The 12,715-nt window shown below is 31.3% G+C and overlaps 2 protein-coding genes and 1 non-coding gene across 3 annotated transcripts; 2 read left to right on the top strand and 1 right to left on the bottom strand.

Annotated features, from left to right (window-relative positions):
- Positions 1–3,759: 3,759 nt before the first annotated feature.
- TRNAS-AGA lies at positions 3,760–3,841 on the bottom strand. The gene has a single exon. It is a non-coding gene; the product is annotated as a tRNA-Ser (tRNA).
- Positions 3,842–3,891: 50 nt separating this feature from the next.
- On the top strand, positions 3,892–9,290 carry LOC123210034 (glutamyl-tRNA(Gln) amidotransferase subunit B, chloroplastic/mitochondrial). The gene is made up of 9 exons (XM_044628192.1): positions 3,892–4,040; positions 4,162–4,858; positions 5,216–5,425; positions 6,354–6,494; positions 6,599–6,802; positions 7,181–7,378; positions 8,065–8,133; positions 8,500–8,616; positions 8,775–9,290. Exons 2-9 carry the CDS (start codon positions 4,217–4,219, stop codon positions 8,853–8,855), a joined length of 1,662 nt encoding a protein of 553 aa, XP_044484127.1. The 5' UTR covers positions 3,892–4,040; positions 4,162–4,216; the 3' UTR covers positions 8,856–9,290.
- Positions 9,291–9,976: 686 nt separating this feature from the next.
- Positions 9,977–11,079, top strand: LOC123212600. Its single transcript, XM_044631779.1, has 2 exons — positions 9,977–10,635; positions 10,773–11,079. The coding sequence occupies exons 1-2, from the start codon at positions 10,187–10,189 to the stop codon at positions 10,981–10,983; spliced, it is 660 nt and encodes a 219-aa protein (XP_044487714.1). The 5' UTR covers positions 9,977–10,186; the 3' UTR covers positions 10,984–11,079.
- The last annotated feature ends 1,636 nt before the right edge of the window (positions 11,080–12,715 follow it).

Genomic DNA, 12,715 nt, shown 5'->3' with positions numbered 1-12,715 from the left:
TCGGTATAAAAAGATTATCAATATAATCTTGATTTTAAAATATATTTTTTTATATTAATAATATATATGAAACTTTGTATATAATCAAATAATGAAAATTAAAACATTTATTTAATTCTCTCATTTAATTAATCTCAAAATATACAACAAACAAAACAATATTGCATTTTGTAAAACAATAAAAAAAATGACAATAAAACCACAACTTAGAATTCAGTATGACCATTTACTTGTTTACCCTTTCCAAAATTTATTTTGAATCGCCAAGGCTTTACATACAGTCAAACATCAAATAATTTAAAATTTTACAATATATCAAGGGCCTCCTGAATTTGACAACAAAAGTGTAATACCCAAAAACATTTAATTTGTGCAGTAAAAAAATCTCTTGTGACATTAACATACTTATAAGAGAAAGGACTTTCTCTTTTAAATAATATATTTTTTCTTTAAAAATAAAATTATATATACATATTTTGAGTATATAAATAAATAAATACTTTATATATATAAAATCAAATGAAAAATAGGATATCTAGAAAATTGGCTCAGTTACCAAATTGAAATATTATCAAACCAAATATTTAGTTCGTTTTTTGGTTTATTAAAATTTGGGAACCGTTATCTAAACCTAATTAGTTTTCATATTAAAATAATAATAATACAATAAATATGATAAATTTTTATATATTAATTATAGCCAGAGGTGGCAAAGGGGTTAGACAGACATAGTCTACTACTGTAACGAGTTTACATAGTCTATCACAGTATTGTATCTAATATATTAAAAAATATAATAATAATTAAAATATAAAAAAATATAAATTTTTATAAGAAATGAAAATTTTAAACTTAAAAAAATGGGTTGAGTTCTTTGACTAAATTTCACATATAAAAGACAACCAAAATTTAAGTTTGGTTGGAATAAGATATTAAACCTTTATTTACCGTGGATAAAGGAAATTAATGATTATATTTTTTTATATGTGAAATATTTTTGCAAGAGTGCAAAATGCAAAAGTGTCCCACATCTAAAATATTACAATCACTCACTTCCTTGATCCATTATAAATAAAAACTAAGTAAAATTTTCATTTAAACTCAAATTTTAAATTCCACATTTGTGAAATTATTCATGAGAAATCAACTCACTTATTATAAATAAGTTTGTCTTCTTTCTAATAGTAATTTAATTTTCTAACATATTTTCTTTTATTTGAAAACATACTTTAAAAAAATTAAATAAAAAATTATTTTTATTAAAATTAATGGATTAACTCAATAAAGGCTCGTGAGTTAACTCGTTAAAGCTTCGATATGACACAACCTTATATATTTATAGGCTTATATATTTTGGTGGATTAGCTTGGCCCAGTCTTACCTAATCCACTAATGCCTCTAATTATGGCCGAAGAACAAAGTGATAGTAGAAGATATTAAATAAACCGGTGTTTCTTTTTTACTATATGGTGATCATGTTTCTAAGTAAGATGGTGCTTGCATTTCATTATGTAATTTGTATATACTGTTTATAGTCAAAGAGGAAAAGTAATTGCTTTTCCTAAATGCACACATCAGACTTAAAAAAAAGGCTTACAGCAACACACCTCAAGCTCGTGTAAGTGATGTGGGGCTTCCATTTGATCTTGAACTTTTATGCTGCCAGTTGAAAATATCATCAGGCTTTGGAAACCCAGTGCCATCGGAGAATACTGGGAATTTGAGAATAACAAAGGGCGAAAATATTGCTAGAAAGTTTGTCAGGAAGTTACAGGAAAGGTCACCCAAGGGGTTGAATTTGTAATCTGCTTTCTTGTATAGAAGAGTTTCAATTTCCTTATATAGGAATCCCATCTTTTTAATTTATCAACTAAATTTACATTTTCTCCACTTTTAACCGAAGATGCAATACGAGAGAATGACTAAAATGAATATTGAATATAAGAGGTATGATTTTAATAGTAATTTAAAAACTTGGATTAAAATAGGGTAATTGTATATTTGGTTTGATCACCATATAAAATTAGTTAAATTTCCGTTCGTAATTTTCATTAAACCAAAAATTCGATTCACTTTGTAAATCTAGTTAACTGGTTCAATAACCTAGTTTTATACTTTAAACATACTTTAACAATTAAATTAACGATATGGTAAACACATTTTTAATGAAAAAAGTTGTCTTCACAAAGCAAATTGAAGTGTGACAAAAAAGATTTGTAAGAAAATTGATGAAGATGTGCATCAAGTGAGATTTAGCATCTAAACATTTATGAAACTCTAGCATATACATATATGAACCAATTGAGCTACAATGATATTTTCAAATAGACTTATCATAGATAATGGAAAATGAGAAAGCAAGAGATACATGATTCAATGGTGGAAGCAATATGCAAGTCAATTCCCATTATAGGTCAAAAGACATTGCCTTCTATCCTATACAATTTCTCTGAGTGTGTCTGAGCAAGCATTTTCAATTAGTGGCCGCATTGTTAATAACATAAAGATGTTTCTTATATTTTTATGTGATTAAATATCTGAAAATTAACGACTATAATATTGGTACGAAGATCCTGAACTATTTAATTTTTTTAAAAACATAAATTTGAAATCAGACTTAATTTGTATCAATTTCAATTACTATTTTATTTAATTGTAAATCACTTGTCTCAATGTAAATAATACGCATACATAGACCTGGTCACGAGCCAATTTAGCCCGTGAACCGGACTAAAACCGGCCCGTATAAAACCGAAATCAAAATTGGAACCGAAACCAGATTTTGACGGTTCAGTTCCGGTTTATATAATTTGAAACCGTAAACCGCCGGTTCACACCCGGTTTATGAACCGGCGGTTTAAGGTTTCTGAACAGGTAATTTTATTTTATTTTTTTTGAATTTTTTATTTTTTTAAATTAAAAAAAAGAAACCAATGGTTTTCTGCATATTCAGGGGATCGGTCCCTGGATATTTCAAAATCTTTTGCAGGGGGTTGGTCCTCTACAAAAGATTTAAATTTTTTGTAAATTTCGTTTCACACCCTCTTTTTTTCAAATTTTTTATAAAATTTTTTTCTATATATATTCATTTAATCTCTCAACTCTTCTACACTAAATCCTTTAAACTCTCTCATTTACTCTCATTCTTATTCTTTCAATTTTTAATACTCTCTCAATCTTTCAATCAAATTCTCTCAAATTTAATTAAATTCTTTCTTTATTTTTTATTAATTTCAATTTCAATTTTTATTATACAATTCATAATTAATTATAGAATTTATTCCTATAATTAATTTTATTAATTTTATTTATTATCTTTCATAATTAATCATATAATTTATTTTTTATTATGCAAAGGTAAAAGAACTACGTAGACGTTAATTCTTCTAAACCTCAAGAAGATACATAGGAAGCTTAATTGAAAAATTAAATTCAAACATTTCTTTTAATTTTCAATTATTATAAATAATAATTTAAAAATTAAATCAAGATTATGTATTAGAAATGACGGTTCAATATCTGTTTCGAACCGAAACCATCGGTTCCAAACCGTGAACAAACTGTCCTATTATGGTTTCGGTTCAGGGTCCTTAATTTTTCAAACCGTGAACCGTCGGTTTCGAATAAACCGTGGCCAGGACTAGGCATACATATTATTATTTTTTTAATATTTAAATTTTAAGTTAAAGTATTAATAAAATAAAATCGAAAAATACTTATAATTTTTAATTTACGAAAGTATGGGCCAAGCCCTAAGAACGTGAGCGGCAGGATTCGAACCTGCGCGGGCAGAGCCCACATGATTTCTAGTCATGCCCGATAACCACTCCGGCACGCCCACCCAGTTTGGAGGCCGTACCCCCTTAGTATTAATTTATTAGATTTATTTTTTAATTTTGTTCAAATAGATGAGTATTGGAAGGTTGTAATTGTAAAGCCTCTCTTTTCTCCCGGTCTATTTGCCGCTCAACTCAACCAGATGAGAATCGTGAGATGTTAGACATTTTCAGTCTTCTCTTCACTTCTTTTACCTCCATACTGTAAATACACTTATTTTTCTAATATTTACTTTTAATTTCTTTTTTATTTATCATTTTCATTTTGATGTCTTGTTTAACTGATGTTTTGTAACTTGCTGATAACCTGTTTGATGTTATGCAGAGGCCTAGCTTGTGCTGTTTGATTTTCCAATTTGGAGTTCATAAGCAAAAGAATTATGGCTTTCATATTGTTAAGAGCCATTCAAACTCATCCCTTTATGCTTTATCCAGCCACATTACTTAGAAGAAGCAATGGTGTCTTTTATTGTACAATGAAGAGCCCACATGGCCAGACAGCCACACAAGAGAAGCAGCAACCACCCCAGCAAACCAGAGTTACACCGCAAAACCAACAGAACAGAGCCAAAGCGCTTGATAAAATTGCGAAAGACTATGAGGCAATTATTGGTATTGAAACTCATGTGCAGCTCTCGACACTCACCAAGGCCTTTTGTGGCTGCCCTTACAACTATGGCTCTCAACCGAATACTAGTATTTGTCCCATTTGCATGGGTTTGCCCGGCGCCTTGCCAGTTCTCAACTCCAAAGTGATTGAGTCCGCGGTAAAACTAGGCCTTGCTTTGAATTGCAAGCTGGCTTTGAACTCAAAGTTTGATAGGAAACAGTACTTTTATCCAGATCTTCCAAAGGGTTACCAAATATCTCAGTTTGATATCCCAATTGCAACTGGTGGTTACTTGGATGTGGATCTTCCTATTGAGTTTGGTGGAGGCCATAGGAGGTTTGGCATTACTAGAGTTCATATGGAAGAGGATGCAGGCAAGCTACTTCATTCGAAAGATGGGGATTACTCTCAGGAAATTACTTCTCCTTAATACTTTACTTTAGGAGTATCCAGTTTCTTTTTATGTGCATTACACTATTCACCTTATCATTTGTTTCTTCTGTTGACAAGGTTCAGTTCTTCTGCTGATTGCATTCTATTTTTTTTGTTTTCTAAAGCTTGAGTACTAAGAAATTGATATTGTATGTGAAATTATGAGTGCATTGATTCAACAATAAATCTTCGTTGTCATGTTTGGAGGCTTTTGTTGGTTGGTGTTTACTAAAAAGTTGTGTGTAGTTATATTACATTGTTTTATTCTGAAATTGAGGAGCAATAGACATCTGTTGTATGCCATAGCCTTGATGACCCTGTTGGTTATGCTTTGCAGGTTGATTTGAATAGAGCAGGGGTGCCCTTGCTTGAGATTGTTTCTGAACCTGATATGCGAACTGGAGTAGATGCTGCTGAATATGCAGCAGAATTACAGAGGTTGGTTCGGTATTTGGGAGTGAGCAATGGGAATATGCAAGAAGGTTCACTACGATGCGATGTGAATGTCTCAATTAGACCAATTGGGCAATTAGAATTCGGGACAAAGGTTAGTAAGTTCCTTTTTACTTTATTCAGTTTATTACAAAAAGAAACATTATGATACAATGAGTTGTTGTGGGTATTTTGAGTTCAAAATCTCTTGGTGGCTAGATTTGATATGAGATAGAAAGAGCTGAGATAGTCTTGCCGAAAACTTTAAAACTAGATTTTTTAATACTTGGGTTGTTTTCATTGTATTGAAACATCTAGTTCATATAACGATTAAAAAAAAATTAAAGTTGTACTCGTAATCATTCAGTCAAATATTGTTCAAACCTTTGTCAAATAGCTATAAACCTTTTTTGGCAATCCTATAGGGAAAAATACAAAAAGTAATTCAAACTTCAATGCAACAGTAGCCATCTCTAAATGTTCTCTGTTTAATCATGTGAAACAAAGTCATCTGCCTGCTCATATGATACATTCAAGGATATCCTGAGATGATCTATCGATCATATTTCAAACTCAATGAAGCCTCAAAAATTGCATGCATAAACTGTGAAAATACTTTTAGGTTGTCATGTCCATCCATAGCTGTTAGAGGAATAGATGAGAGCACAAACTTTTGATATTGCTTCGGCTTTTAATTTAAATTCTGTTAATGACAGATGTTAAGCTGCCTCTTCAACTAAAAACTTCAGCTGATAGTTAATGGTCAACAATTTTATTCAAGATATACGATGCCTCTTCATACTACTGCAAATGGACCAAAAACAACCACTACCACAAATACAACCTTACTATCATTCATAATTTATAATTATTTAACTAATATGATTGTGGATTCAAACATAAGCCACTTCATCAACTTGACTTATAATTATTATTTAACTAATATGATTGTTTATAACTATTTCCCTACAAACAAGTTATGTCTTTTTTTTTCTTTTTTGTTTATGATAGCTGATACAGTTAACTGTAATTTGTATTGGCAGGTTGAGATAAAGAATTTGAACTCATTTTCCTCAATTAATAGGGCCATTGATTTTGAGATAGCACGACAGGCACTTCTCTATAGTCAAGGCCAAGGTGATCAAGTTGTTCAGGAAACTCGTCTTTGGGAAGAAGGTTCTCAGGTTGTAGCCATACCTAGATTCTATTTTGGTGCAAAATCTGAAATATACCATTTAATTTGCTGCTCCAAGACTAACATGCTCTGGAAACCTCTTACACTGTTCAGAAAACAATTACAATGAGGAAAAAGGAAGGACTTTCTGATTATAGATACTTCCCGGAGCCTGACCTTCCGGAAGTTATTCTCTCTGCAGAATATATTAATAGCATTAGCAGCTCTTTGCCAGAACTTCCAGAAATGAAGCGCCGGAGGTACGAGAAGATGGGCCTAAGCATGCAGGATGTCCTTTTCCTTGCAAATGACATGAATGTAAGTTTTAGTTTCTATTCTTGTGTATTTATATTGGATAATGTGGATGGTATTACAGCAATAGGCATCTGTTTTCCCTGTTTTAAATGTACAATTATTATCCTACTCTTTCTTCTCCTATAATTGATCATTTAAATGTGGCAAACTTCAAGGCATCAGCATTTGCCTTTTAAATACCTCTCAAATTAACGTCAGTCCCCAAATTATTTAAGAATGAGGGTATCATCCTACAAATCTGCCTCGAGGAAAAGAAAGAATGGTTTGATCCTCAAATTCTTTTTCATTTACATCCTCTTATGGTGTTACATTATTCCTTACGACACATCATGTTGGATTCATCTAAGCTGTTTTGAACCATTTCTTGAATGCATGTCTCAGGTGGCCCAATTTTTTGATGCAACTATTACAAAGGGTGCTGATGTAAAATTGGTGGCAAATTGGATCATGGGTGATATTGCCGCCTATATGAAAAATGAAAAATTGTCTATAAATGAGATCAAACTCACTTCAGAAGAGCTAGCTGAGCTTATTGCCTCAATAAAGAGTGCGACTATTAGTGGGAAGATTGGAAAAGAGGTAAAAGTTTGCATTCATTGTTAAATCTACTTTTCATTCCATTTTTCTCATAATCTAATTTTTGTCTGATCACTTTAATCTGGGGTCTATGTTTGGTCCATTTGTTTGCACACTGGAATCTTAACCTTGATTTTGTGATTGAACTGTGTTAACTATATAATCTTTGAAAGAGTAAATATAATTAGCCTTTTTCCCATTTTCAACTGTGTCTTCAAAACGAGGATTTTACTGTATTCTATTTCCCCCTCATTGTTAGATTATGGAAGCCTTACATGCAAAATAGCATGTTGCATTGACAACTGGTTTTTAATAAGGCATGTAATTGGATTTTCTCAGAGTACTTAGCAGACAAAATTTTTTTTAAAGGTATGCAAAGGCTGAGGTTAAAATATCTGTCCTGTCTACTGACAAAGAAAATTAGATTTGTGGTAAATCAACAAGTTATAGCCTTAGGTCAAATATTGTCTCTGGGAGGGGAAGTTTGGTTGGTCAAGAGTTGCGTTTCTTTAGGGTGAGTGGTTCTGTGTATCATGGAATGATTGTCTTAAAAAACCTTCACTTTTTAGTTCTTAATTTTTTATTTTATTTTTATCATTGATATATATATATATATATATATATATATATATATATATATATATATATATATATATATATATAATCATTTTCTCTTGCAACATTTGCAGATTCTCTTTGAGCTAATGGCCAAAGGTGGAACTGTCAAGGGAATTATTGAAGAGAAGGATCTGGTTCAGGCAAGTTTCAAACTGTGTTACTGGGGCTTGTTTACACAGAAATGGTTATATATATGTCCTTAATTTTCATTCTATTTGTTGACCTGAGCTCAACATGTTAAGTCCCGTGTGCTCAATATTGGGCTTGGGTCATTTAAGCAACTGACAAGGCTGGATGATTTGAAGCCGTTCACTTATTTTGTTCCCTGGATTTGACACCTTCAGTCGGTGATTCAAGTTGTTTTGTTTAGTGATGTGATATAAGGGAGTGTATTTATGCAGTGAATATAAAATGACCTTTATCTGACAATCAAGTTATAAGCATGTTAAAGAGTGCTAGACTGATAGGCAATTGGGTGGACAGTACTCACATTTCCTAATGTGCAGATAGTAGACCCTTCTGAAATTGAAAAAATGGTGGATAAAGTGCTCTCAGAGAATCCAAAGCAGCTGGAGCAATATCGAGGGGGCAAAACAAAACTACAAGGATTTTTTGCTGGCCAGGTATAATAAGCATTGCGAATTTTGATGGACCATTTTCTTTATAATTATTGAGTGCAACATAAACACACAGCTACTTCTTCATCCACAAATTTTAACATAGACTCATTAGCTAACTATTTTTTATATGCACTTGTTCTTTTTACTACGTTGACAAGCAGGTAATGAAAATATCAAAAGGCAAGGCAAGCCCTGGGCTACTGAACAAGATCCTGCTAGAGAAATTAAACGCCAAAAGCTGAAAGTTTGTTGGGTTTCGTTTGATTACATGACAGCTTACAGTAATGTCCACTGCAAAGTCTGATCTTTCATTGAGTCTACAACATGCTAGATTGATAATTGCCCACAAAAAGTGGAAGCCAGCGCTGCCTATATGACATGATTCAGCAGGCAGCGGTCAATCTCAAGAGTTCTGTATTACGGTGTATATTTAAAAAAAAAAAAGGATTTTTGAGCCAGACTTTTTAGTTCAAGCTCCCCACTCTGATTCTTTATATTTATAATACTTGACAGTATCTTGTAAGCTTAATTAAATTGTATCATGCATTGTATTTAAAAAAATAAATTGCCTTTGTGCTGACCTGTTAGTGACATATAAATATGTCTTTTTCTGCTGTAATATTATTCAACAATAATTTAAAATTAAAAAAAATATGATATTTTATCTTGTTCTTATATTTGTTTGACTGGCATGCCAAATTTTCACTGGTATTTTTAATGCAGAAGGTTGTTTTGAATATTTGGGACAAACCCTTCTTTCTGGGGTTGAGTTTTTGGTGGTATAGTGTATACACTACATAACATCTAGTTTTATGGATGAGTAGGTAGAAGAATAAATTGTTCTTTGTTACCTTCTTTTTTGTTTTTTTTTTTTTTTTACAAACGTAGTAGAAACTTGAATTTAGACTTTTTTTTTTTTTTCTGAAAATTCTAATATTTTATCAATTTTTCTAACTCCTAATGTTCATATAACTTGATGTTGATGTATATTTTTTAACTGTAGAAAAAACAAGGTGAGTATATTGTAATAAGTTAATATCATACTTTATTAACCATACCTTTTCATATCACCGAATAAAGTATGGTGAGGGAAGAAATATGGTGGACACGTATATTATTTAAAGATCTGTGAAAACTCCAAAATGGCAACCAAGGGAGCTATATAAAACAGTTTCCAATTATGAAACAAAACAACTGAAAAACGAATTCATATTTTCTTCATCCCAAAATTCATACTAATTAGTTATATATATATATATATATATATATATATATATATATATTTGCATAATTTTGTTGCGAAAAAGGAAATTAAAATTAGTATGGGATTGACCAAGTCTATTGATATTCTGTAATCTGCAATTGCAAGCACATACTCCCAGAATTAGCATGTAAATGTGATTCTTCACCCCCAAATTTAACCCCGAATCTACGTAACTTTGTCTGTCAATCACAACCGAAAACCAAATGAACGTATGATATTGTGAGCCATCTCTTCACCCCAACTTAAACCCTGTTTGCAGGATTGGTGGCTGTGGTGGCAGTGGCCGTCAGTCTCCAGCTTCCACAAGACATGGAAGCTGGTGGGAACCCAAATCTGCGAAAGGTAATGGTGGTTGCAGACCCTACCAGAGAGTCAGCCGGTGCACTTCAATATGCACTTTCCCATGTTTTGGCTGAGCAGGATGAGCTAATTTTGCTCCATGTTGAGCATAATTTTTCCTGGAAAAAACGTTTTGCAACTCTTCTCAGAAAACCAACCTCTTCTTCTAGCAATCAAACGCCTTCTGCCTTGTTCTCCTCCTCTTACGGAGGAGGTTCAGCAGCAGCCGGAAAGGTGGATTTTCTTGATCAAATGAAGCATGTATCTGAGGTTGCTCAACCCAATTTGCAGGTTCGTGTTTTGAGGGTGCAAATGGATGCAAAGAATAAGGCTGCTGTTATTCTTTCGCTCTCAGATATGCTTGGAATCGATATTCTTGTTATAGGTCAGAGACGAAGTCTCTCCAGTGCCATCTTAAAGTGAGTTTTAAAGAATTCTGAATTGGGTTTATTTCATTTTTCCTTGGTAAAATTGATTAGAATTAACTCATCTGTAATGTTCAGAAAAATGTTTATGATATTTTTCCGAATGATACTGACAAACAACTCCCCTAAAGTTTTGCAGAGAGCATAGAAATGAAGCGTTGTCATTTTTGCAACTTCCCTTACAGATGTAAGCGGGCAGGAGGAGGGGCAAGGGGAATGGACACAGCAGAGTGTTTAATAGAGAACAGTAAATGCATTTGTGTTGGAGTTCAGAGAAAAGGCCAAAATGGAGGCTATCTTCTAAACACCAAAACCCATAAAAACTTCTGGCTCTTGGCATAGCCATTAATCACTACACATAATCTACGAATCATGTCTTCTGTAATGAGTTTGCTTTCTGTGGTTCATGATTTTTTATTGAAAATATAAATATTATAACTTTTCGCCATTAAGAAAAAACTGATGTATTTCATAAGAAGACGACTTACTTTTTGACTCAGTTGTATGAACTGTGATAAAATAAGGGCAGGGGGATGTAGATTAGTAATTGTTTTTCAGAAGAATCTATCAACCCTTAAAGTTCATTAATAGGATCCCTTGGCCCTGTGCCGGCCTTTATGGCTGCGGTAACCTGTCTCTGTAACTTGAGTATCCCAATACGCTCTGAAACAACATAGAGAACAGCACATGAGAACAAGAAAAATCCCAATACAGGTATCACCCTGGCCAATACAAGTATCTACCAAGTAGATTCCCTTTCATACAACAATTGCAAAAATGGTCACTGAGTTACGGGGTTCCTAAAAAAAATATTTTACAAACCAAACTGTTCTAGGGGACATGCCTCAGTCAAAGTTCAGTATTGCAGCACTATTTTGTTTACTTGGCAAGTTGCAATACTGAAAGGTTACATATAAAAAACTCTATTCTGCTTACAAGCTTCTACAATTGCATGGAAGGATTACCATTAGGCTTAGAATAAGTTTAGTCAAATACCATATGTAAAATAGATGTAACGCAACAGCCACTACTGGTTCTGGAGTTTCAAAAGACTAGAATCCCAAAGAGCAGTCTTGCCAAATGGATAGGCCTCTGGCTACTAAATTTTACCCGGATAAAAGTTAACAGATTAGAGGTGCATAATTCGATTCAAACTTTAAAATTAAATCGAATAATTTAAAAATTATGGTTTAATTTGGTTTGGTTTGAGTAGATAAATTTTAGAAAAATAGTTTTTAGTTTAAATTACAATTTTTAAATTAAACCGAACTATAAACCATATTTTTTTAATAATATATATATATATATATATATATATATATATATATTCATATTTAAAGAAAATAATAAAATAAATATGAAAATTGTTGTACATCTAATTTCTTATTTAAAAAACTGTCAAATATAGTTATATATATATATATTACATGTTTATATTTTGTTCTATAAAATTATAATTTAATTAATTTTACTGAATAATATATATTTAAAAATAAATAATTTTAATAAATTCAAATCATAATTCAAACTGTACTAAATCTTATTTTTTTAATTTAATTTAGTTTGATTTTAAAAAAATTTAAGCTATTTTTTATTTTAATTTGAAAAAATTTTCAAACTACCTCAAACCGACAATATACACCTCTATAAGAGATTGATTAACACCTGCTAACCTTACATAATTTTTCTTCATCAACCTAAATAAGGGGCCTCTGATACTTCCACGTTGTAGTGGGGTAAAAGATATTTTATTGATAGAATTTTCCAAATAATTGATTTATTGAATTGATTTGATGAAATTATTATCTTTAAAATAATTAAGTTTTTAGTTTAATTTTATTTCAAGAAATTATTACCTAAAAAATAATTAAACAAATGGATTTTATAAAATTATTATTAAAAAATAATTAAAATTTCAAATTAATTTTATGAATTTATTACCTAAAAATTAATTAAATATTCGAATTGATTTCATAAAATTATTACCTAAAAATTAATTAAATTCTTAATTGATTTTATAAAATCATTATCTAATATAATAATTAATTTTTCAAATTGATTTCATAATCTTATG

Source organism: Mangifera indica, chromosome 3 (assembly GCF_011075055.1).
Source record: "Mangifera indica cultivar Alphonso chromosome 3, CATAS_Mindica_2.1, whole genome shotgun sequence".
Lineage (NCBI taxonomy): Eukaryota > Viridiplantae > Streptophyta > Magnoliopsida > Sapindales > Anacardiaceae > Mangifera > Mangifera indica.
Note: the sequence above shows the minus strand (reverse complement) of the source record. Positions and strands in the feature narration are given on the sequence as shown.